The 26,717-nt window shown below is 41.8% G+C and overlaps 1 protein-coding gene across 2 annotated transcripts in view; it reads left to right on the top strand.

The window, feature by feature from the left end:
- Positions 1-3,022: 3,022 nt before the first annotated feature.
- Positions 3,023-26,717, top strand: part of LOC122805417 (neurabin-1-like) — a 1,624,240-nt gene continuing 1,600,545 nt past the window's right edge. Inside the window, exon 1 of one of the 2 annotated variants that reach the window (XM_044075548.1) lies at positions 3,023-5,507. In XM_044075548.1, the coding sequence (XP_043931483.1) occupies positions 4,014-5,507 (1,494 nt within the window). In that variant the 5' untranslated portion in view covers positions 3,023-4,013. The remainder of the gene's footprint in view (positions 5,508-26,717) is intronic. The other variant, XM_044075549.1, reaches the window with a different exon arrangement.

Below are 26,717 nucleotides of genomic sequence, written 5' to 3'. Positions count from 1 at the left end.
TAAGAGCCGCCTCTCCAAAGCAAAAACACAGCATCAATGGGACCAGATGGTGTCCCGGCTGCGCCCTACATGAACTCCAAGAAGAGCTAAACCCAAACATAAAACTACTGTTCAATCTTAGCCTTACTACAGGATATGTACCCAAAGAGTGGCGTACAGCAACAGTGGTCCCTCTCCACAAAGGTGGTGCCTCAACGGATCCTGGAAACTATCGCCCCATAAGCCTGACTAGCTTGGTCTGCAAAGCTATGGAAAGGATCATCATGGACCTCATAAATAAAGATATTGGGGACCTACAGACACTGGATCCTACCCAGTTTGGCTTTGTTAAGGGCAGATCCTGCCTCTTAAACCTGGTCGATTTCTTTGAAACAGTCACCAAGGCCATTGACGAGGGGGAAGGTGGTCCACACAGCCTACCTGGACCTCGCAAAAGCCTTCGATAGAATACCCCACTCGGGCATTATAGATAAGCTCACCAGCTTAAATATAAACCCCTATGTCACTAGATGGGTTGCAAACTGGCTCAAGGACAGAACCCACATGGTTAGAATTGCTGGAGCCATGTCAGACTCCAAACCAGTTACAAGTGGCATCCCACAAGGCTCAGTCCTGGGACCTCTCTTGTTCGGTATATATTTCTCGGCGGTACAGGCCAACACGGAAGGACTGTGGCTGACCAAGTTCGCAGATGACTGCAAACTGGGCGCCATAATCAACTCTCCAGCCGACACAAGCATCCTCCAAAAGGGCCTCATAGAAACAGACAACTGGTGCCAGAGCCATGGCCTCAAGCTAAACGCCAAAAAGTGTATAGTTATCCCCTTTGGCAAAAACAAAGTGCCCACAAATTACCACATAGGTGGTAATCCATTAAGTACAGAAGAAGTCATTAGGGACCTGGGGACCCAAGTTGATAGCAATCTCTCATTTGACAACCACGTGTCAAAGTGGTTAGAAAAACATTTTATATAGCCCACCAAATCATGAAGGGATTCACATCTACATCAGGGGAGGTCATCGTACCTCTTTACTCATCCCTCATCAGGCCCATAATTGAGTACAATGCCCCTTTTGGAATGTACCTTACCAGACACCTGCAGCAACTGGAAAGATGCCAAAAGTACCTCACCAAGAGGATCAAAGGGCTCAAACAGATGCCATATGCTGCCCGGTTAAAGAAACTCCAGCTCTACTCAGTGGCATACCGCCTGCTCAGAGGCGATCTGTGCCTGACGTATAAAGCCATGTCCAACCCAGAATTAATGGACATGCTGCACCTCAGAAAATCCAAATCCCATCGAGCTACGTGTTCGAGAGACTTGAACCTCAGCACTGAAATAAATAGGACATGCTGGAGGGACAAATTCATAACCCAGAGGCTCCCTTCACTCTGGAATAAAATCCCAGTCCAGGTTAGGCAGAGTCCCACATTGACTCTCTTCAAGAGGAATCTTGATGAGTGGATGGGAGATCGTAGGTTTACCCCGGCTATCACTTCTGTGTCACTGTTAGACAGAGGCACAGTATACTAACCTCAAAAAAAGGCATAGCAAAATTAATTTAAAATGGGTGGCGAAAGCCAAACACACTCTGGCTAGGCTTATAAATGCCCTAGGGCAGATAGCCTAGTATGAACCTATGAACCTATATACACATACACACACACACACACATATATATATATATATATATATATATATATATATATATATATACACACACACACACACACACACACACACACACACACACACACACACGCCTTAACTGAGAAGCTGTAAAGTATCCCTTTACATTAGTCATGCCAAAATATATTGTTCTATGGGGAAAATCAACTTATCCCACTTAACACTTGCCCTCTTCCCCTCTCAGCTAAATTCTTTCAACTCTTTTATCAAACACAACTCATTTCTGGTCGATAAAAAATGTCTAACCTGTATATTAAACTAAAGGGTCTAAAATATCTTCACTGCTTTTATCTTACTATCCATACCCATAATTAAAAACTTTTAACTTCTCCTTTTTGGTACTATCTTTTGTTTAATCTCTTTCCACATATCACTGGCTGCCAAAATAAAATCCTTTTTAATCTATACAACTAAATGTTTCATCTTATCATGTCCCCATAAATATAGCTATTGATGAACCAATTCATGAGTGGGTACACATTTTACGGCGTATCATTTGCTTTATCTTCATATTATTTGCTTTATCTTTAGTTATCTTATATCTTGAAAAGACTTGAAGCCGTCTCAAAATGCTCTACAAAAAAAAAAAAACAGAAGAGTCCTTTCTGAATTTATCAAATCTGAAAACATATCATCTGCAAATAAAGCTAACATTTTTTAATTACTATACCTGTTACAACCTTGAATTCGTGGGTCCTTTATTTTATATGCTAATGTTTTTAAACATAAAGTAAATAAAAGGGAAAGAGGACCTCCCTGTCTGGTTCTTCTGTTCAAACACAGCTTGACAAACAGAAGCTCTCCCACCTTAATTCTTGACACTGATCCTTCATATACCCTCCTTATTAAAATTGAGTAAATCTGGATGGAGCCATGTCAAATTTGTGGACAACTGCCGGTATAAAGGTGTGAATCACTACAGGACTACTGGACGCAGCCAGCGATATCAGTTAGTAGCTTTACAGTGCTTTGGTCTGTAACAGTAGTCACCTCTAGAAAAAAGTGTTGGAAGTCTTCAACTTGAAGACCACTACAAATGGGGTGGGGGGGGGGGTCCAAAATACTCATACTATTGCACTACATTTTACGTACTTTCCAGATAGTTTTGCAACATTATAATCAATGTAAAAAATATCGTTTTATAATTATTTTTTCTTCACAGCCTGCCATGTGATAGTACCCGACGGCGTATGTTTTAGTTTTTGTGAACACGCGAAACAAAATGTGTTAAACCCAATGCCATAAACCTGTATGAACTAGGCATTCACCCACCCTTTGCATCCTATTTAACTACTCTCGAACAAACATAAGGAACATGGAATATTTCCTAACACCACCACAGTGGGAAGAGCAGTGCGTGCGCGTTCCCCGTTGTTAGTACCGTACGAGCAGGCCTGTTATATCGCAGTGCTGTGTGCTACCACCATGGTGCACGCGCTGTATGCTCGTTAGATTTTTAGGGAGCTGTGGAAAGAGGCAGTGATGGCGTTGTGAAACAAAGTATAAAGGAACAAGTTGTTGAAGTAAAAAGCCTTTGAGAAGGATTCCAATGTTTACTGTCAGTAAATACGTGACAGAAATTAACAGCGAATATCCTGATGTAAAGTACTGAAAGTAGTTTTCCCAAGGAAAATCAGTCTATCGCGGACTGGGACGTGTTCCAGCAATTGCCCGGAAACTGCTCCTTTTGCACTGACTCCAAAGTTACAAGCCGCTTCCCCTGATGATCCCGCTTTGTTTGAAACACGGCTGAAGTCACGGGCTTCTGGGAGTACTACGGGGGATCGCTTTGTTTGGAAGCGTTACTGAGTGGGACTGGGACTTTGGATTCCGGATTTAGTGGAGGGACTGTCGAAGTTTCTACTGTGTTTACCTTCCCCAAGGGAGAGAATGTATATGTATACTAAGTAGCACTCTGTGAAAACCTGACAACCGTAATATGTTTAGAGGAGGTGTTAACTAGATGGAACACCATAACTCAGGAGTTACTTGTGCCTTTGAATTCCGTTTTCCGGATTCTTTTGTAATGCTTTGCTGTAGTTTGAACCTTTACTTATGTTCAGCACTGCACCATGCGGACTAAGTGTTATAGTTTATTACACGTGAGAAGTTTTGAAGGTAACATGCTGCTTTAAGTTTGGATACCCATCTGGACATTTGTAAGCACAGCAGGCAGATGTTTAGATTTTAATGGATCAAAGAATGTTGGCAGCCTTGAAACAATAATATTAAAGCATTAATGTGCCTGTATAAGTGGAGGCATTTGCACAAAGCAACTTTTGTCACGGTGGCTATTCTTGAGTTAACATTTAAGTGTTCAACATGATCAAAACAGAATCCAAGGGAGAGAGGGCATTCAGAAGCGCTTCACCTCACAGAAATGCATACAAATCGGACTTTCAGGCTATCAAATGCTCTTTTGAGAGTGCGAGAACAAATAAAACAGCTAAACCAGGATCTCGTTCACCAAGAACAAATGGGTCAACTGACAACGGAGAGGACGCAAGAGGGAGGCCTTTTTCTGGTAACCGTGTCAATAAAATTAGACACATGTTTATGCAGATGGGGTCACCCCCAAACGAAGTCCCCGGCGAATCCAAATTGACTGCTAAATCTGACCTTCAGCCAAGTTCACCAACAAGTCCTGTCAATAATAATAAATCTTGCCTGTTCGACGTTAGTCCTACCGATGGTAGTTTTCCTGAACAGGTCGTACAGAACGAAGATGATGATTTTGACAAGGCAGCACTTGCTGAGAAGTTTTCTGAAGCAAGGAAGCTATTTGAAAGAAATATTAAAGATCAGAGCTCCAATCCAAATGTACACCGGTTACCAGCAGCAACCCTTTCAGGTCAGAAGGGGAAGGCGTTGTTTGACATCTCAGACAGAAAAGATGCAAATACAAGTGCCTTATCCAGGACTCCTACAGCGTCCGTTGGTGATGAACCTAGTAGTAGTGACGTAAAAACTTCCCATAGGCCATCTCTCAATGCGGGACCAATTTCCAGGAGATTAGAAAGTTTTTTGGCTGATAGTGACGGAGAAGATTCTACTAAACAATCTAACAAAGATTCACAGGTACACCAGTCTGCCCAAGATGGCCAGGAAACTGTCAGTTCCAGAACTTCTGATAGCTCTCTGTTCCTTAGCCCTGGTGGAGAGGATTCTTCTGAAACAGTGTCCTCTTCAGTGTTAAGCAGAGAGCAGAAAAACTCATTCAGTTGTTCAGAAACCAGTGAAAATGGTTGTACTGGATCTGTTTCTAGACCAAGTAATGATTCAAGCAGTACTGCACTTGGTACCAATGTTGCAATGGTTCGAGCGGAGTTGGTGGTTGTACAGAATGAAACTTCTGAGAGTGAGGATGATAGTGTTGAAGAACTAGAGGATGTTTTTATTTCTGAATCTGAGTCTGCAAAACAGATACCCAGAGAAGTGGAGAAAAATTTGAGATTTTTAGATTTGAAAGCAGGTGAGATGCAGCAAAGTAATCAAGAGAAGACACTAGACGAGGATTTAAATGAAAAGGGAGATGATGATGAAGAGGAGGAAGAAAGCGAGGTAGAAGAAGAGTCAAATATATGCCATAAAAATTTTGCTTCAAGAATTTGTGGAATAGAAAATGCCGCATTTGTCGATGATAGGGATACAGAATCTGTGTATCAGTCCACTCCAATAAGAAAGTATCAAGAGAGTTTTGAAGAAGATCCTGAGGAATATTTTGTGGATTATGATTGTGAAGAAATACCTGGTCTTTCCGATGATGAGGATGTGGAGCCAAAACAAATGGTTAAGTTCTCAACTGCACCTATCAAGGTAAAATCCTTTTTTGCCTGTTTTGGCAATTCCGTTTACATACATTTTTTTTTTTAATAACAGTATTTAAAGAAATTTGCATTTTTTTTCATATTTTTATAAAGAACATACATTCTTCATGAAATTAAAGTGAATACTGTACATTCTGGTCTAGGATTAAAACAGCCAGATAAAATATTTTCCAGATGGTAAAGGGGTTCATAATTGAATACTGTAAGCTGCTTTAGACCTCATCCTTAATATAAAAAATAGTAATAATTATGATTCTTTTTATTTGACTAAATACCTTTTTTGATAATGTGAAAGCCAGCTGTCTGCCAAGATGGACTTGTATGTTCCTAATATTTCTAATAGGCATTTTTATTAACTTGGGAATACTTCCATTATGCTCCTTGCCATTCATATGTTTGGTTACAGAGAACAGGGAAATGTATAAAATGGCAAATGAAATGCAACGATTGTAAGTGTTCATTTTACCAATTTTCTCATTGTTAATAACTGTTTATGTGAGAATTGAAATGGTTACACAGTGTAGTATTGACACTGCCAAGACATTCTGTGGTTAGAGAACTTCAGGTAGATTTTCTTTTTACACAGAAAGATAAGAGACTGTGTATTCAAATTACTTAGTATAGGTTCTTGGGTGAATATTAGGCTAAATGCCCGTATCCTGGGGTCTATGAGGTGAAGATCTTGACTATTATGTCAAACTCCCCTATGTTCAGTTTACTAAAAATAATGTAAATTACCACAACTGCCTCAAAGACTGTGTGTATGTCTTTAACCCACACAGAGTGATCACTCATTTGATTAGCACCGGTTATATAATTCTTTGGATGGGACATCTGATCTGGCCAGCATTGAGGAGGTACTTTTATGGCAGGAGAAGCCAGTCTTGAACATTTAATTTTGTGGTACTCAGCAGTTCAGTATGCCCTAAACTGTTAGTACTTGCCTTCTTTTTTCTGTTAAGTTTGCATACTGCATGTTGTTGTTTCCCAACAATCAGAATGCTTGTTTTCATTTGTTGTTGTATTTAGTAGTTAAGTACTTTTAATAATTGTACTAGTGGAAGCTGTGCTACATATGTACTCTGTTGTAACAGTCTCCTCCTTTGTTTTTATTTTTTCACTGCAATTTAATTATAACTTGCAAGGCATTGCAGTAGAATAGTAGCAACATTTTTTTTATTTGTACATAGCAAATTATTTAAGGGATTAATTGTGGTTTTTTTTTTTTTTTTTTTTTTTTTTTTTTTTTTTTTATTTTGTTATTTTTAGTCTGTGATGTTTTGGCAGTTTATGTCAGTGCTCTGAAGTGTGTGGCAGCTCCTGTTTGCATGGTCCTTCTTTGCATCTCTGTATGTCAAAGTTACGACTCGACATGTTAATTGCACTCCATTTGAAATACTGTAATGTGGAGGTCAACCTAAATAACTACTGCTGGCAGTAGCATCATTCATTCAACAGGATAAACTTTTGAGGCATTTTTTTTAAGTGCAGTAAAAATTATGTAATGGTGATTGAGGTGTTAAGCTACTTTTTATAAGATGTAAGGCATTTTATGTTGTATGTTTTAATGGTAAAGAAAAGTTTTCTTAAATTTCTAAGTACATTGTATATCAAGATTATTCTTTCATCATTTTCAAGTGGCTTGATTCTTCCTGGTCTTTTAACAGAACACTGCACAAGAAAGAAAACAGTTGTGGTAGCTGTCTACTTTAACCCATAGAGGTTAGAAAATTCAGTTTAATAACCGATATTTAACCTGTTAACTTTTTTTTTTTTTTTTTACTAAGGACGCTAAAGAAGCGTGGAAAAGGGTGAGAATGCATTTTCTTAAGAAAGTACCCCTTTAGTCTGTTTTCTCTCTACCAGTGTAGAGTGCAAACAAGGGAAACATTTTAACTTGTACATTTGTCATTCTTGTTTTTTTCAAATAACTTTTCATTGTATTTTTAAATAGGAAAGACAACAATGTATACTCAAGTTAGAGATAACATATGTAAATACATAAAAGGAAAAAAAATGATGACATCCATAAGTATACAAGTCAAGTCAACACAACAATACAAGTCAAGTCAACACAACAAAACAACAATTCTACAATTAAAACTATGTACATTATCTACAAGGATGCTACCATTATACAAGGTTGATTAGTAATGAGATGAAAGGTTGTACAAATAAGGCATACAATCCTGAGACTTTATGAACAAACCCGGAAAATTGAGTTCTGGACTGTTTTATAACATTAGCTGGTTGAACCACTACAAATATATGCTTCCACACTTGATTTTATTAAGCATTTAAAATCTGGTCGAGCATCAGATTCCAGAGTCTCTGGTAGTATAGTCTTTTATTGGTGTCTCTTATTATGATTTTTTTTGTGCAGTTACATAATTAAAAGCCATATTTCTGAAACCTCTCCAGCTGATTTTGGTTCTATCCATCCAGTTTTTAGTTATATACAACTTCATTAGAGAACAGAGCGAAATCAGAACGTGTAACTCTAGTTTAGAAATTTTTAGGTCTGAGATGTGGAGAATTGCTAGCTCCCAAGATAGGGTCGATTTCTGGTAACCCAGTTTCTCTAGATGCACTTTGAGAGTTCCAGAGTTTGTGACTGTGTTTGCAGAACCATAAAACATATATGAGGTAGGAATGTGGATAGGAACAACATGAGCAAGAAGGGGGAGATATTTGGGTCAAATTTATTAAGGGTGGAGGGTGTATAGTAAGTATTATTATTGATCATTAACTGTGTGTACCAGAATTTTTTAAAGGGAGAAAGTTCCATGGTAATTTTGAACGCCTTGAGTTTTTGATCCTTGGTGAATGTGACGCCTTGTTGATCCCAGTAATTGGAAAACAGGCATACTGAGCTATGTCTAATATGAGTTATCAGATTATAAGAATTTGAAAGCATTTTCTCCTTACTGGATAAAGTTGACATAACTTCAGTTAGTATGGTGATAATCCTGTTCAACAATAGGTATAGCTTTAGTTAGAGTGGATATGATTTCCCATAGCTGACGTAAGATTATGGTATATTTATTTTTAACTTTCAGTGTTAGTCATAGATCTTGAAGGTTTTTGTCCTTATGCTTAAGAATATCATATATAAAGCAATCCTTTATGAGGGAGTAATCTAAATGATTAATCAGTTTATTGTTAATTTTGATATTTGGATTGAGATGAATTGATTAAAGGAGGGGAAATATTTTATAGATTTCATCAGCTCCTGAGTTATTTTGATTTTACGTTTCAGGATTTTGTTTAGATTAATATTCTTGAGGCCAACTTGATTTATGAAAGGAAGGGCTTTCAGGGTGATATTATTTCTAATCACATATTCATACCAAATTCTTACCCAAGCAGGACACTGCCTGTCAGTGCTAGGGTGGCAGTTTGTGATAAAATAATTCTTACATTTGTCATTCTAATTTAAACATAATCAAGCCCTAGTACTCATTTCCATCTTATAATTTTCCTTTAATAGCTCTTAGCTTCTTCAGTTATAAATGCGGGAAAAGGCCTCAAATCAAGAACACCTTTTTATTTCTTTGTGTTATTCATTTAGAAAAATAGTAGAATAAAATGTGTAATATGTATTCTTGGAAGTACAGAATTGTACCAGCAATTTTGGAAATCCTTACTGTTCTGCCAGATTCACAAATTTTTTGAGGGAGCGAACACATTTTTGAGGCAAAATCATGAATATTTTTGAAATGTATATGTTTGTCTCTCTCCAGAAATCAGAAATGCCTTGTACAATGTATCAGAGGTGAAAATGACGTGCATAAGCCATCCAAAGCTGTGGCCTTAGTCTGTGTGTTAGCAAGTCTTGTAAAGTCAATGTATATTCTAAGTGTGCTTTAGGATGCACTTTAAGGTATATGTTGTGAGAATCTCTAGTTGTAGTTTGAAGCCGCTGTTGGATAATGTCTGTGTGCTGCACAGCATAGGGATAACATTGACTGATAGTACTGTAACTGTAATAGCTCTACAGGATCAGGTAGTATTTAGCAAAAACATGCCAACTTAGTGCCTTTTAGTAGTACTTTCAAAACTTCTGCGGTAATGTATTTTGCACAGGAATAAATAGTTTCTTGCTATCAAAGTAAACTTGAGAGAACATACTACAGGATTGTAAAATTCATCCTAGGCTGTGGTCCAAAAACCTTCATTGCTCCTTGCATCAGAATTTTCTTGGCTACCCTTTACAGACAAGTTCCATTGCCTTCTCCTTAGTGGTTCAACATTAGGTTCCAAGATACTGTAACAAAGCTTTGTTGGGAAATTACTTTGGAAACATTTGAAACAGAAAACCAGATGAAGTTACCAGTCAGAGTAACATAAAAATTAAAAAAAAACAGACAAACTGCTCTAAGTATACTTTTATAAATCAAAACTTGTGCACCTGCTAGACTTACAAAACAACACTAATGAAGCCACTAACAGTTGTTGTTTGGTCCTTGTGCATGTACTTAGCCACCGTATAGAATGTGTATATTAAATACACTCCAGAATATCTTATCTCCAAATCATACATGCATGTCACTATGTAAGTACATGTGTATTTTTAATTTACTTCTAATACTCCCTTCTTCATTAATAGTAGACTAATTTTACACATTTTTACTTTAAAATTCTTGCCAACTCTCTTGATGATCATTGTCTACTTAAGTTTACTAACTTTGACAAGATTTCTTCTTTTTGGTGCTAATTTCAGCTTCTTACTCATATGTGTAGGATTATTTAGTTTTATTTATGTTTGTGTTTTGTTTACCAGGGGAGGGCATTGATTTATGAGGACCAATTTCAGGCCCAGTCCAGGGATACATAGCCTAGTGTATGCCCAACGACCACCAGAGCCTTTATAAGCCTAGCTGTGCAGCCCAATTCAAACATGTCCCTGTGTATTATGGGCATTTATTAGGAGGGGGTGTGTTGGTTAGGAAGTTTGTACAGGTTATGTGGGGAGGGGGTATGTTAGTTTGGGCATTACCGTCTGCCTCTAAATTGACCCTAGGCATGAGTGCATGCGTGTGTGTGCCTTCTGTGGAAGGTTGGGAGCCGGGCTGGCAACTGGACACCATAAAACTCCACTGCCAATCATGAGCAGACAGGTGATCCGCTGTGGCAACCCCTAACCGGGAAAAGCCGAAAGAAGAAGAAGTGTTCGACTAATGAGCGTTTGCTAAATAGGATGTTCAATTATATGATATAGACCCAAGTGGGGATCCTGTTCCAAAGCATGGGGATCCTCTAAGAGAGACATCTGTCTCACCAACATGTCTTATTCATGTCACAAGCACAATTTACATCCCTGGATCTAGCGGTTCTGATGTTTTTTGTTTTGCAGATGTGCAAAAGTCCATCTGAGCTGGATCTGAGGCTGCTCTTTATGCCAGGCATAAATTGCCCCTCAGTAAACTTTAGGAGACAGAGTAGAGAGAACTTTAAGGCGATCCTAATAGGGCAATATGTTTATATCCTGGATTCTCCTGGTAAGGAACTTTTGTTGACGTTCCAACTGTTGCTTCCGTCTGATTAGGTACTTGTCAAAGGGGGCATTATGCTTAATGATGGGGCGTTATATTCAATGATGGGTCTGATAAAGCCCCAGTAAAGTAGCATTATGACTTCCTTGGACCTGGATGGCATGCCCTTACTTCTAAGGTGGGTGACGCAGAATGATTTTCTTATTACCTTGGACACATGTTGTTCACAGGCCAGATTACTGTCTACATATGTTGCCAGGTCCCGGACTACCAGGTTAACTCTTAGGGCTGCCTTATCAATGGAGTAATTGGCCTGTGTAACAGTTTTCCCAAAAGGCACAGCAATGCTTTTTCTGGCATTTGGCTTTAATCTGTTACTTTGGCAGCAGTCATTTCTCTGTGTTAGACCCTTTTGTAAGCTGTTTGTGTTATGGGGGAAATCTATGATATAGCCCAGTTTGCAGTCATCTGCAAACTTGGTCAGCCAAAGGCCCTTGACACTGACATTCTACTTTACCTCTGAAAAGTAGATAACCAATAGGAGTGGTCCCAGCACGGAGTCCTGAGTTAGTCCACTAGTGACCAGTCTCATTGTGGAGGTAATCTTACCAATCCTGGCTTCCTAGGTCCTGTCTGTGAGCCAGCTGGCAATCCACCTAGTTATGTAGGGGGTTATGCCCAATTTGGTGAGTTTGTCAAGTATACATGAATAGGGTATTGCATCAAACACCTCAATTGGGTCCAGGTAGGCGGAATCCATTGGATTGGTAACCTTCTCAAAACAGTCTACCAGGTTTAGTAGGTATGACCTTCTCTTCACAAAGCCAGATTGGGTTGGGTCCAGTGTCTAAAAGTTGCCTATGTCTTTGTTGACCATTTCCATGATAATTCATTCCATGGCTTTGTATGTTAGAGTAGTCAAACTAATAGGTCTGTAGTTTCTAGGGTTGGATGATGTCCACCCTTATCAAGTGGGATAACCACTGCATTCTTCCAATTCACATGGCACAAAGCCTGTTTTGAAGCTATAGTTGAAAAGTGACTGAAGTGGGTCCTGTTCGCTTATATTTCCAGCTATTTTAGGAGGCATCCCTGGATTTTGTCAGGGCCCACTGAGGCTGTGTTTTTGGCCTTAGTGAGTGCCGCTAGGACCTGCTCCCTGTTTAATAGTTAGGGTTATGCTAGTTAGTAGATATTTCATGGGGGAGGCAGGGGGGAGTGGAGTTTCAGCTGAATTTTTCAGCCAGTAAATTCGCTGTGTTGCTGTGCTTATTGACGGTGACACTTTTGACCATCACACTGTTGTCCGCAGCCTATAGAAAGCTTTGTGGTTGTCTGTAGCCTGTGAGGCTATCTTGACCTCATAACTGGCCTTGCTGAACTTAAACTAAATAGGAAACTAAGGAGGACTAATTATTTGGAGAGCTTCTGTCATTACAGGTGTTGCTGTTCCTGTTTTTAGCCATGTCTTTTTTTCTTTTTGTTTGAATACTACTACTATATTGTATAAGTACTTGAAGAAAGTTTAGCAGTTGTTTTTGAATACAGTCTCCTGCAGGAAGAACTGCTATCCCCCACACAGCATGACTTCTGTCCTTTCCATAGTACTAACACTGCACTTCTAACCTGTGTAGATACTGTCAATAAAGCTAATGGCAAACTAGTCTTATTTCTAAACTTGTCTAAAGCCTTTGACACAGTTTATCACGGCAAACTTCTGCTTCAAATGTCCTCATTAGCCCATCCTTTTATGTTTCATGAGCTATCTATCGTAGGAATCAGTAAAACTGTACTCCACCTCGATCCATACATCTGTCACCACCACTGTACCATAAGGCTCTATCTTTGGTCCCCTCCTCTTTAACATTCTCACCAGCAACCTCTGCCCATCCACACAAGGGGCTTCCCTATTACAGTGACAACATGGCACACCTCCAAAAAGATAACTTGGGGGAAGCTTTAACAACAACTGAAATATGGATTTGTAACTCTTGCTGAACCATAAAAAAAATCTAAACTACTACATCTGATGTTGCCAATTTTCATTCTGTCCTCAACTGTTGCTTTCGATTCTGATCCTGTGTTCCGACTCCCATTACTTAGCTCGTGAACACCAAAAAACTCTCAAGCTCCTTCTTTACCCATAATGCACCAACCTCTAACATACCTCAAATCTCATTTACCGCTTTCGTGTTTTGATATGGTCGCTTTCAGCTCTCGAGCATCTCGGAGTGGGAGATAAGTTTAAAACATAATATAACTTTTTTGTTGCTTCATATTCTAGTACTTTCCATTCTTCTATTTTATAACCTTTTTCTAATACCTCCCTGTATTTCTACACACATTTTTATTGTGTATTTCTGCATACCATTGTTGGTAGGCATTCCTTCCTTCCCTTCTTTCTATAGTTTGCACAGTTAGTGTAACTGTGTATTGCCATTATTGGTATATTATCCTTTTTCTGGTTAACTCTTTCCAAAAAAACAAAAAGACAAAAATACACACACACATGTACATATACGTAACTTAGTTTACTCTTTAATATTGTTCTTTTCCTGTAAGACTGATGTTGAAAAAGGTTCTTCTGGCTTTAGAAAATGCCAGAAATGTGGGCACAAATTGCCCTTGTCTGATGCATATGTTTTGTGTGGATGTTGTTTGGGCCCAGACCATCTAAAAGTTGATTCATTTACCTGCAAAGCCTTTAATCCCAAAGCGATCGCAGATAGCAAAGAAAAACTTATTCTGAAAGGACTACTGCCATCGTCTTTCTCAGAGGCTATTTCCGGGGTTCATCCCCAAACCAAAACTCAAGGCATCTTTGGTTCATTCTGGCTCTTCAACACCAACATCAGATCCTACTTCTGAGCCTCTTAGAAGTGTTTCAGGTCCGATCCAAAGACTATTCTGATCCAGCCGCTTCAGACTAGAAAGAGACTTCTTCGGATCGTACTTTGTCAGATCCAAAGTCTTTGCCATGGATTCTGTATTCTCCTTCATTGGATCCAGTGACTTCAAGGGTTCCATACCCTTTCCTGGGGATTAGTCACCATTCCAGACCTCCATCGGTCACTTCCTCTCATTCTTCCAGAAGTCTGACCAAGGCTTATGTGGATAGGATAATGAGGAAATTTCTCTTGGCACAGTTACAGATGGTTGTTCTCCAGAAGTCTGACCGAGGCTTATGTGGATAGGATGATGAAGAAATTTCTCTTGGCGCAGTTACAGATGGTTGTTCTCCTGACTCCAACCCCCTTGGGTCAGGAATTCCATATGTTTACCACCTCACCAATATCAGCTCCTCCTCTGATCCAACCAGTTGTTAAGGAACCCCTGGATTCGAGCCTTCTGGGTCTGTCTGCATCAGATCAGAGAATGTTCTCATTTTCGGCTCTGAAGCTTCCTCTTGAGTGTACCAACTTCAACTTCTTTATATCCAGATGACTCTCAGAGCAGAAGCTTCCCTGTTGGATCTGAGGCGTTGGTCAGCTCCAAAGATTTCAGAGCCATCTCTTCCCCTCGGAGCTTCTGCGCTGGATGTGTGGGACACACACAATTTGAAGCATTGAACTAATGGAGCACTTTCTATGGGTTTAAGCCTTGTCTTGGTAACAGTACAGGTGTCTAGATTCTCCCAGAGTGAGGAGAGCTTGTAGGGTCTGGAGTTTCTTGTTTAGGTTTCTGGCTTTGAATAACAACACCTTTGGGTTTTATTTGCTGTGTCAGGAGGTTCGTCAGTTTGACATTGCCAAAAAAGGCTGTAAGAGAGTGGATAAAGTTTTAGCCAGTATTCAGAAGCCTTGGAGAGACAAGTGCAGATCACAGGAGGCTACTAGGCTAATGGCCCTGGGGCCCTTACAAGCCTAGCCAAGAATTTATCCCAAAAAGAAACCTCAGTCAGCACCTGTCACCCCTGTCAATGAGGGACACAGATGGAACCCCTGGGACAAATTTGTGCTTTCCCATCCACTCATCAAGGTTGTGCTTGAAGACAGTCAGCAAGGTGCTCTGTTTGATATGTATGGGAAGTCTGTTCCAGAGATGGGGCAGCCTCTGGGAGACAAACCTGTCTCTCCATCAGGTTTTGTTGATGTCGCATATTAGATTCAGGCCTTTTGAGCAGGTAGTGCATGAGGAGTTAGACTTATGACTATGGAGCATTTCTAGTAGGGCAGGGTCTGATGTTGCCTTGTAGGCGAGACGCACATCACTCCTGAGCAGACTGTTTGATACTGAGTGGAGTGATAGTGATTTGAGCCTGTCTGCATAGGACAGGTGTTGGAGGCCATGGATTCTCTTTGTGAGGTATTTCAGTGGCCTTTCCAGTTGATGCAGATGTTTAGAGAGGCACATCCCAAGCTGGGCGTTATACTCAACTATTGGTCTAATGAGGGAGGAGTATAGAGAGGTAATAACCTCCTTTTTCCTGGATGCAATCCCTTTACTTGTGAAATGAACCAAGTAAAAGGCTTTTCTGACCACTGCTGCTACATGATGGTCGAGTGTGAGGTTATCTAACTGAGTGCCCAGGTCTCACCACAGGTTGTATGCTTATAGGGTTGCTGTCGATGTGGTAATCTGTAGGGATCATGTTTTTGCCGAATGGTATGATTATACATTTTTTTGCATTTTGCTTGAGGCCATGACTTTGGCACCAGTCATTCGTTGCTGTGAGACCCTCTTGCAGTATGTTAACATCAGTCATTTGCAAACTTGGTCAGCCACAGGCCTTTTGTCTTTGTCTGGATCTCGGACCTCTGAGAAATAGATGCCAAACAGTAAGGGTCCCAGGACAGATCCCTGGGGAACTCCACTAGTGACAGGTCTGCTATCTGAAGTGGAGGTGCCTATTTTGACTTTGAGGGTCCTGACGGTGAGCCAGTTGGCCACCCACCTGATGAGATAGGGATGTACGCCAAGTTGTGTTAGCTTTTTGAGTGGGTGATTGTGTCAAAGACCTTGGCCAAGTCAAGGTAAGCTGTATGCACTGACTTTCCCTCATCCAGGGCCTTTGTGACGGTCTCAAAGAAGTCAACCAGGTTCAAAAGGTAAGTTCTGCCCTTGACGAATCCTAACTGGGTGGGGTCAAGTGCTTGGAGATTGCCTATGTCCTTGTTTATGAGATCCATAATAATACGCTCCATGGCTTTACAGATCAGACTTGTCAAGTTAATGGGGCGATAGTTTCCAGGGTCAGTAGTGGCACCACCTTTGTGCAAGGGGATGACAATATCAGTTCCACTCTGCTGGAATGAAGCCTGTAATTAGGCTGTGGTTGAATAGGGTGCTCAGTGGCAAAGCCACTTTTTGCTGGAGATAGTATCCCAGGATGTATTCTGCATTATCCGGTCGCATGGAAGCTGTGTTCTTTGCCTTGGATAGGGCCTGCAACACTTGATCTACAGAGATGTGAGGTGCGGGACAAGTACCAGGGATATCGAAAGGGCCTTGGGGGGTGAAGTTTGCACCGAACCTAAGTCGACAGGATCAGTGTAAGTGGTACTGTTAAGTACTAATTTGGAACAAATCTAGGCTTTGCCATAGAGGTTCCTGAGTAACTGAAGAAGACTTTATCGTTTCCCTTTGTCTTGGAGGCTAGGTTTGATTCATAATTGGCCTTGGATGTTTTCATTAGTGATCTAATATGCTTGTTGAGGCTAAGGAGGGAGTTTTTCCAATTTGGAATTTGTTCATTTTTACCCTTGGAGAACAGTTTTCTTCCTTTTGTTGTAAAGCTTGTTGATAGAGGATGTCCACCAACCAGGTTTGTGTTTCCTTGAGGAGCAGGTTTTAGGTTTTTTTTGGTATGGCTGAGCCCATGCAGTTGTACAGGTGCTTGTATACTGTATTGGCATACTGTTCAGCATAGTTGTCTGCATCCTCTGAGGAGGGTGGTGGTGTGAAGCTACAGATGCCCTCCCTTAGGAGGTTGTAGTCAGCTTTTGAGAAGTTTTTTAGCTTGAGTATGGCTGAGGGGGGTTGGGTAGGATAGAAACTTCGAATGAGACAGTCCAATGATCTGATCTCACCAGGGAAGAACATACTATGGGAGTGGTGTAGCGGTTGCCCATGTTGGTGAGAACCAAGTCCAGAGTGGTATCTCCCCTTGTGGGGGATGAGATGAGCTGGTCTAGTGTGTTAGAACTGATAAAGTCAAGGAATCATTGAGAGAGTGCATTAGTGCAAGAATAGTTCACTCAGTCTATGGTGGGGTAGTTGAAGTCACCAAGGATCAGGGTGTTAGGGAGTACCTTGATGGAGTCGAGTAGATCCAGGTAAGAGGAGTGGGTGTCCTGAGTCATGGAGGGAGGTCTGTAGTTAGCTGTAACTTGGATTAGTGTCTTGCCAGCTGTTAGTTGCACCTGGAGTAGTTCCAGTATGTCATGCTGGCAAACCAGTCTTAAGGCGTGCCTGTCCTTAATGAAGATAGAGACTCCACCATCCTTAGTCTTCCCGACCTCATTTTGGGGTCGGAATGTGTGGAATGAGGTATAGCCTTGTAAGGCAGGTGTGCTCTCCACAGCCCTGAACCAAGTTTCTGTGACCGCACAGACATTGGCATGTTCCAGTGCAAGGTGAGTCTCCATTGAGTCCATTTTCAGGCTAAGGCTCCTAGCATTAAGCATGACCTTCAATTTGCTTTTTGACAGATTTTTTTAAGTTGGAAGGTTTGTCTTTGGGGCATTGCCTAAAAAAAGGCACAATGGGGGAGGTGAAAGCCTTGGCCAGGATCTGGAAACCCAGTGGTGATAGGTGAATGCCATTTCTGACAAAGCATCAAGGCCTGTTGACCATGTCATTCCAGGCAGACAGGTACTGGATCCCCTTGGAATGATGCCAGAAACTAAGCCAGTTGTTGAAGTCCATTATTTTTTTGTTAGTGTTGTGGTATCATTCTTGGTGAAGGTAGTATGCTGCTTCGGGCAAGGGTCATACCTGCCTGGAACACATACTCTGAGAGTTCAGTTATGTCCTTCATATAGTCCAGCGAGGTATGTCTCAAACCATTCACACCAACATGGACAGTGACAGTTGTACTTGTTTTGGAGAGACTTAATTGCATGGATGATGTGGCTGATTCTGGCATCAGACAGACAACTGACTGTGACCTTCTCCTTGTTGAGCTTGGTGAGGGGGACATCGGTGTGTCTCATGATTGAGTCACCAATGACTAGTATGTTTGCTTTATTGTTATGTCTTGTGGGTTGTGATGGATTATTTTGCTTTATGAGCTGTGTTTGTGAGACACTGGTGTGTTGTCTGTTGTGTGTGGAATGTTTGTCAGTGTGTTTTGAAGGTCTCTGCTGTTTAGGTAAGTTTTTATTGGGGACCTTTGCATAGGTGTGTGTGTGTGTGTGTGTGTGTGTGTGTGTGTGTGTGTGTGTGTGTGTGTGTGTGTGTGTGTGTGTGGTGCTTAGCTATGCAATGTGAGTGGTGTGGTGTTTGTGCTGGCAATCTCCTCTTTGTCAGGAGTACTAACTGTGGTGCGAGAGAGCATGGAGTCTAGTTAAGCATTTCTCGTAGGTGAAAGAATTATGTGCAAGGAGAAGAGGGCTGACAGTAAACATGAGGCAGTTGCTACACTGTCTCAGTATGCCCATGTCAACCAGGCTGGCAGGAGAAACTGATGGGAATTGTCCAGACATAGTGTTCCAAGTGCTTGGGCGGACTTATGGAGAGAGGGTTTTGATAAGGGTTTGTCCACAAGAACCTTCTTAAATGTAAAGTAACTGGCTTGAAGCACAAGTGCTAAAACCAAAGCTAAGATGGTTAGAATAACAGATACATTTAATCAGGCTACTAACAAGTAGTAAGATGACTGCAAATTAGGAGCCATAGTCAAGTCCCGAAATGATGTGGACATCCTACAGAAGGGCCTCACTGAGACAGATGCCTGGTGTTAGAACCATGGCCTCAAGCTCAATGCCAAAACGTGCAGTGTCATTCCCTTTGGTAAAAACTCTGTACCCATGAGCTACCACATAGGCTGCAATCTACTTAACGAATGCGTGATAAGAGACCTTGGGACCCAGGTGGGCAGTAGTCTCTCCTTTGATAGTCATATTGCCGCAGTAGTCAGGAAGTCCTTCTATGTGGCACACCTCATCATAAAAGGGTTCTCATCTAGGAAAAAAAGAGGTCATTGTTCCCCTCTACTCGACACTCATTAGACCCATTATAGAGTACAACGCCCCTTTTGGAATGTACCTCACAAGACATCTGCAGCAGCTGGAAAGGCCACAGAAGTACCTCACAAAGAGGATTACTGGCCTCAAACAAATGCCCTACACTGACCGCCTCAGTAAACTCCAGCTTTACTCCATAGCATATCGCCTACTCCGAGGTGAACACTGCCTAACATATAAAGTTATGTCAAACCCAGAGCTGTTGGACATGCTACACTTCCCAATCCCTCTGAGCTACATGCTCTGGGGACCTAAACCTTGTCACCACAATAAACAGGACATGCTGGAGGGATCGATTCCTGTCCCAGAGACTTCCTATACCCTGGAACAAGCTACCCATCTATGTCAAGCAAAGTTCTTCATTAGCACTCTTCAAGAAAAATCTTGGAGTGGATGGGAAATAGGAAATACACCCCGGGGATCACTTCTATGTCTCTGCTTGACCGTGACACAGGAAAATAACTTTCTTGGTGGCGTAACCCATGGAACCTTGTTGGCTAGGCTTATGTAGGCCCTTGGGCTGATGCCTAGTACCTACCTATGATCCTATGTACCTACCTATGAATAAAAGCTCTTGAACACTTAAGAGCACACGGCAAAACAAGGTAATACAGTGTAAAGAACACAATTACAGTAAAAGCAGCTGAATAAAGTGTGCATTTTTTTTTATCCTTTGCAAAGCAGTTTTTTATCCATGTACTCCCATGCGGACAAATATTGACCCCACCCAATTATTGAAGTCAAGTTTTCTTTTGTTCGTACTGTGGCATCATCCTGAAGGTAATATGCTGCTCAATGCAAGGCACATATCTGCCTGAGAAAATTTCAGAAAGATCAGCAATGTCTCTCCATATAGTCCAGGGAAGTATGTTTCAGGTCATTAATACCAACATGGGCTGTGCTAGAATCATGTAGTGGTGTAGTGACTTGAGTCCGTGCGTCACTTGGTGGATTCTGGCGCCAACTAATAGTCCTCTTTTCCTTGTTCAGTCTGATGAATGGGCATGTGTGTGTCATACAGCGGAGACCCCTATGACAAGAATCCTGAGTAATGCTTTTGCTTGTCTTGTGGGCTTTGCTGTTGGGGCTCCAGGGTGTAAGCATATGTGTGGTGGTGTTTGTTGCTTTCAGAAAACAGTTATGTATGCGAAGATATAGGAAATAAAATGCATGCATAATACAACAGAGTAGTGTGAAAGCATTTGAAACTATTAAAACTGTGGGCTACTTAGCTGTCAAATAAGTGTGAAGAGGCAAACTTGTTTTTCTTTCGGCTTTTCTCGATTAGGGGTCGCCACAGCGGAACTCTGGTCTGCTAATGATTGGCAGTCGATTTTTATGGTGCTGAGGTGCCAGCCTGACGCCCAACCTTCAACAAAGGCACGTCCATTCACGCATGTCTTTCGAATGCCACTCGACCGCGGGGAGGACATGCAGACTCGACACAGAAGGCGCTCCAGCCGAAAATCGAACGGGAGAACCTCTTGCTGTGAGGCAACAATGCTACCGCTGCACCACCGTGGCTATTTATATTATTAACAATGATTATGATACCGCTGAGAAGACATTGCTACACATAATGTACACGTTTGGGATGTGGTTCATATTGAAGCATTTTCTGTTTTGAAAGGTAAGGTTTGTTGTAACCTGACACTGGTGTAATTCATAAGCTCTCTTAAGTAGTCTGGCTGAGATTCGTGGAATTAAGGAACTAGGAGGGAGAAGTTGTGGTTAGTACGTTGTAGCTTGATCTGAAGTGTTTGAAGAATAGGTTCTGTTTGAGAGAGGGCCCTGAGGTTGAAAGACAGTAAGGCTGGTTGTCAATTTAATGGTAAGAGGTGTATGTGTGTTTAAGTGCAGAAGTTCAAATAGTAGAGAGCCTAGAAAAAGTTCAATTCTTTCAACTGGTAGCCATTTTGCTTATGAAGTGATAGTACAGTGGTTGTCAGTCCTATGGGAGTTTGTAGTGAATCAGCAAATTTTATTGGATATTGACTGGAGGGATTTTAGGTTTTTGTTGGAGGCTGCTGCAGTGAAGGACAGTCTGTGCTACAGTTGGGCAAAGAGGATTCCGTTTTCTGTTGCAGACCTTGTTGGAGGAGGGGTGGAATGGAAGAGAAGAGTAGGTATTTCTTTAAGACTCTTATTTTGTTCTGTGTGTTCTTGAAAGTTGAGACTGCCTGAGCTAGATTCCTAAATATTTCGATAGCCTGGTTGTTTGGCTCTTTTATGAAAGGGTGTTAAGGGTTTAGCAAGCTTTTGAGCAGCTCCAAAAGTCATGGATTTGGATTTAGGAGCTTGTTGGAGTTCAGCCAGGCAGAATTAGAGAGGTGATTTTATAGCAGATGTTAAATTTCTGAATGTTCTGTTCTGCAGGGGTGGAAGTTCATCTGGCAATTTATCTATGAAGATGGAAAAAGTAGGGGGCAAGGATAGAACCCTAGGGTAACTCCTATGATGATTGGAGCCTCGTTTTGATAAGCAGATTCTTATCTTCATATTGAAGGTTCTGTTGCCAAGGAAGTTTTTGAACCATTAGAGCTGATTGGAGAATGGAGGGGTCCACCATGTCAGAGATGTGTGAGACAGGTTAAGAGGGTTGCAGTGAGCTCATCTTAATCCATTTTGAACAGGATGTCAACAGTCTGGGTCTAAAGTGTTGTCATGGTGCTCCCTGATCAGAAGTTATGTTATTTTAGTATGAGGAGGTGGTAGTGTTTGCGGCACGAGGAGAAATGGTTATATGTGGCTCCATCAAAAGAACGAACATGGACTGCTTAGTGCCCCCACCCCCCCCCACACACACAAACAACACCAAGATGCTTCCAGGAGTGGATGGGAAGTTGATACCTCTTCATACTGGACTTCATAAGCCATAAGGCTTTACCAGAAGTAGGTATCATCTGGAAGAGTGAGAGACCTCAGTAGCCTTGTCTGTCAGAGACAAAAATCTCTAGAACTTCAGACTCCACAAAGAAACCTGAGAAGAAGCAAGGGATGGAGTCTTGCACCTCCCACTCCCTCTAATCACAAACGTGGCCAGTATGCAAATGATTTATGTTAGGTAAAACAAAACTGAGGCCTGCGTGTCATCCAACAGCAGATTGTTGGGTGGGGGGGCATTTAACTGAGCTGTGGATTTGGCCATTATTCCCAAAACAGCGTGATGCTGTACTCTTGATTCGAGCTTCTACCAAATACCTACTTGGTAATGTTCTTCGTGTTTCACTATTGCAGTCATCACATTTGGGTTATCTGCTTGCAGTAGCCCTCAGTCGGCCTGATTAACAAAATCTTGTGTCCTGCGTCGGTTGCTGTCCCTTCTTCTATGGCATCAGGTCGTCAAGGGTATAAAACATGCAGCCAATGCCATTACCCCAGTCTTTCTTGCCGTGCGGTGCCCAAAGCAGAAGCAGTTTGCAAGTGCTAGTCGGCAGACTCCTGTAATTTTCGTTTTCTAGTTTCAGAACCGAAGTCTTCAACTGAAAGCTAAGTAACCCGTTGGGGAAACTTTTTTTTGCTCTAAACTGATGTCAGTAAAAGTAAATAATTGCATCACTTGTGGAAAGCAAATACCTCATAAAGATTTTCATTCGTACTGTATTCCTTGCCTAGGCCCTGACCACGACGTACCTCATTGTCAGTTTTGTGCCTTATTTAAACCACGAACTATCCGTCGTCTGTATATTTACGCTTCTAAATATTTTGGTGCTCGGTTCAATTATCCCGATATGTCTTTGGTAAGCCATCCGACTACCGACATTCTGAAAAAACGCAACGATAAAGACAGAGAGACAGGCCGCTGAGGTCCAAAGCTGCCGACGACGCTTCTCCTAAGACCGTCACCAGTTCGCCGATACTCAATGAGGCGCTTTCGCAGCCCCTGATACCTGCAGATTCGCGGGCCTCTACTGAGACCCATTCGGAGTCCGGTATGCCACGAGATGCTTCATCTGTGGAACCTGCGGATGTCTCTACCTTGGATGGGTCCGGAGCCGCTTGCAGGCACCGGCTTCTGAGGGTGTATTCAGGCCTACTGACCTGCGTATTAAACAGACGCCATCTTCTTCTTCAAGTCCTAAAACTCGAAACATGCCTAGAAAACTGACGCCCAGACCGCATGGCCAGGCCTCTATGCCTAAAAAACAAATAAGAATGGCTGAAGACCTTATTACTTTAATCAGGGGAAGTCAACCTTCCCCCTCTAAGAGACCTAGGACTGAGTTTGCTTATGATACTTCTGACCAGGATTCTGAATTTTCTGTCTCCTCTGATGACCAGGATTTACCCTTATCTGCCTATGAGGATTCTGGTGCTGAGGACTCTATCCCCCCTGGAGGATTTTTTTTTTGGTGAAACCTTGCATACCCTCAGGGAGCATTTTCATTGGGAAAGTCAGGATTTCTCTGATTCTAAAAAGAGGCTTAGGGATTTCTTACTCCTGCCCCAGCACAGGCCTTTAGCCATACCCTCCTGTACTAGACATTGTTGATGATGCCTTTTCAGAATCTAGCTTGGCCCCTGACTCTTTACCTCCTACTCCCAGAAAACCTGATAGATATTACAGGGTCCTTGACTCGCATAAGTTCCTTTTTAAAAATCCTACTGCGGATCCTGAGACCATTTCACAGGGGCCCAAGGTCATTAAAGCTACTACTGCCAAAAACCCTACCCCCTCTGATAGAGACTCCAGGACGCTGGATAGATGGGGTAAGAAGGTATACACTTCTGCAGCTTTGGCCAGTAGGACCTTAAACTGACAGTTTCATATGTTAAAGTATCAGCAGCATATTATTGGATTACATAAACAGAAAATGATGTTGATTCCTGATTGTGTTGAAAATAAGGATTTACTGCATTCAGCTGAACAAGCTGGAAAACATACTTTGCAATGTGGTTTTGATTCACTAGAGGCATCTTGCAGGGCTGCTGTAACTGAGTCTGTACTTAGAAGGCATGCTTGGCTTAAGGAGCAACACTTGCCAGATCATGTTAAAGCAAAATTACTGGATGCTTCCTTAAACCAGGACTGCCTGTTTGGCAACAATACAGAAGAATTTCTTAAAAAGATGGAGGAAAAAGCTAAATCTATGCAAACTGTTAAAGATTTTTTACAAGTACAACCTCCAAGGTTTAGTAGGCATTGGCCTTCCAAGAATTGATCCTTTCCTGCCTCTTCCAGACCTTCAGTCCAAACTCAGATCCAGCAGAGCTCCCAGGCTTCAGTCCCAGGGTTACGCACAGGACTAAGCAGTGGGGGGCCTCCACTTCCAAATCTGGAGGTAGTAAAACTCCCCCCTATGGTAAACTGTCTCAATGACTTCTTTTTAAAACTGCCAAGCACTTCTCAACTGACTGCCCCTTTGGGGGGACAGATTGCTCTTCATGCAAAGAACCAGGAACTCATTACTCAGGACAAATTGGTTTTAAATGTAGTGTCCCAGGGATACGGATTTCACTTCCACACGTTACCAACACCAAGCGGGTGGCCAGATCTACCCCCAAATCAGTGGGCAGAGGCTCAAAAGCAAGTACTTTGTCTCTTCTGCTGGTGGCATTTGCTGCAGGGGCAGAGGGGAAGCCTATTTAAAAGCAAACAATTTCCAAATGGATAGGCCATTGCATTCATTTTTGCTACAAGCACCATGGAAAACCTTTCCCACAGGGGATCAGACCCCACTCAACCAGGGCTGCATCAACCTCTACAGCCTTTCTCAGAGGCGTCCCTACCAGGGACATCCTAGAAGCTGCTACCTGGAGATCTGTACATACTTTCACCAAGCATTACCATCTGCCAATTTTCTCTAAATCCAGAGCTGGTTTTGCCACTGCAGTCTTGCATGGCCTTATAGCTGGTCCTAATGCTATCTAAATTCCTCCTCCCATCCTTAGCTTTGGGAATCTACCCAAATGTGATGACTGCAACAGTGAAACATGAAGAACATAGTACAGTTGTGCACACTTACCATAAATGTAGATGTTCGAGTGTATTCACTCTTTCAGTCCTGGTTATACTCCCTCCAGCCCCCTTACTTTTTTGGCTATACCTCTACTCTCCTTTACTATGCTCAAAAGCTTTTTGGTGTATTTGCTTTTTTGTTGGCGGTATAACCTTGTATATTTATAGATTTTATGGCTTCCCATTAGGGGGCATCTGACATCTGGGGCAAGAAAAACTGATGTAATGATGTCAGCTGCATGTTTTATACCCCTAACGACCTGATGTCACGGAAGAAAGGACAGCAACCGACGCAGGACCCAAGACTTTGTTAATCAGGCCGACTGAGGGCTACTGCAAGCAAATAACCCAAATGTGATGACTGCGGCAGTGAATACACTCTAACATCTACATTTATGGTAAGTGTACACAGCTGTACTTTTTGACCCCAACACCCCCCCCCCCTATCTGTAACGAGCTGGTCCATCTGAGCCTGAGGGAGATTATTTGAGTTTATGGCATGTTGTTCCACCAGTCCTCTCCCAAGTTACTTGAGAAGCCGCTCCCTAGGATCAGACTTGTCGGTCTCGGGCACACGTTGACTGAAAAATGACTTGACAGCACCAGTATACCAAGATGTGCAATTGTGTAAGTAAACTTACAACAGTAGATGTTCTAATATGTCACTGTTGCAGCAGCTTACTCTATATGGGTCTTTCCCTTGTGACCAGCCAGCTTTTCAAAGCTTGAAGATGTCTTTCACACCTACTGACTATGAGTATTTGAAAGAGCTCTGTATAAGGAGAGTTGGAGCACAAATTTTCTCCAGGCTTTTTTTTAACCGAAGAAGGGAGGCGAATGCCTTGACAGAACAATGCTAGGAAACAGTTCAACAGTAAGATGCATACCAGACAGTTTATTAATCCACACCCTGGCAACAAAATAGCCAAAATAAAGGGGCTGGATTGAGGGAGGGGAAGCTACTGCAATGGCTATCTATTAGAAAATCTACTTTTATGGTAAATTTACTTACATGACTGTACTGTGTTCAACATTAGGTCACTGCTGCAGTAGCCTAAGCTAAATGGGTAGATTACCATAACTTAAAAAAACTTAAAAGGTGGAGGATACCAGTAAACTAAAACTCCAGTCTCTTGGGCCATAAGAGTTCTGGGCACCCAGGTCGACAGCCACCTCACCTTCAACCACCACATTGCCACTGTGGTCAGAAAGTCCTTCTACGTGATGCATCTTATAACCAAAGGTTTTGCATCCAGGAAGAAAGAGGTCATCATCTCTCTCTACTCATCCGTCATTAGACCAGTCATCGAATGTAATGCCCCATTTGGCATGTGTCTGACCAGACACCTACAACAGCTAGAGAGGCTACAAAAGTACCAAACAAAAAGGATCCTAGGCCTTAAACGGGTCTACTTTAAGCTCTCAAAAGCAGTAAAACCCGAATCTGAATCGCCCAACACAAAGAGTGAACTGCAAATACGTTGAACGAACAAAACGGAAAATATAAAAATCTCATAGTTGGCCCGTCTGCGGTATAGCTTCGTAAGGTAAGTGTGCGA

This window comes from Protopterus annectens, chromosome 6.part1 (assembly GCF_019279795.1).
Source record: "Protopterus annectens isolate FY-2018-M chromosome 6.part1, PAN1.0, whole genome shotgun sequence".
Classification (NCBI taxonomy): Eukaryota; Metazoa; Chordata; order Ceratodontiformes; family Protopteridae; genus Protopterus; species Protopterus annectens.
Note: the sequence above shows the minus strand (reverse complement) of the source record. Positions and strands in the feature narration are given on the sequence as shown.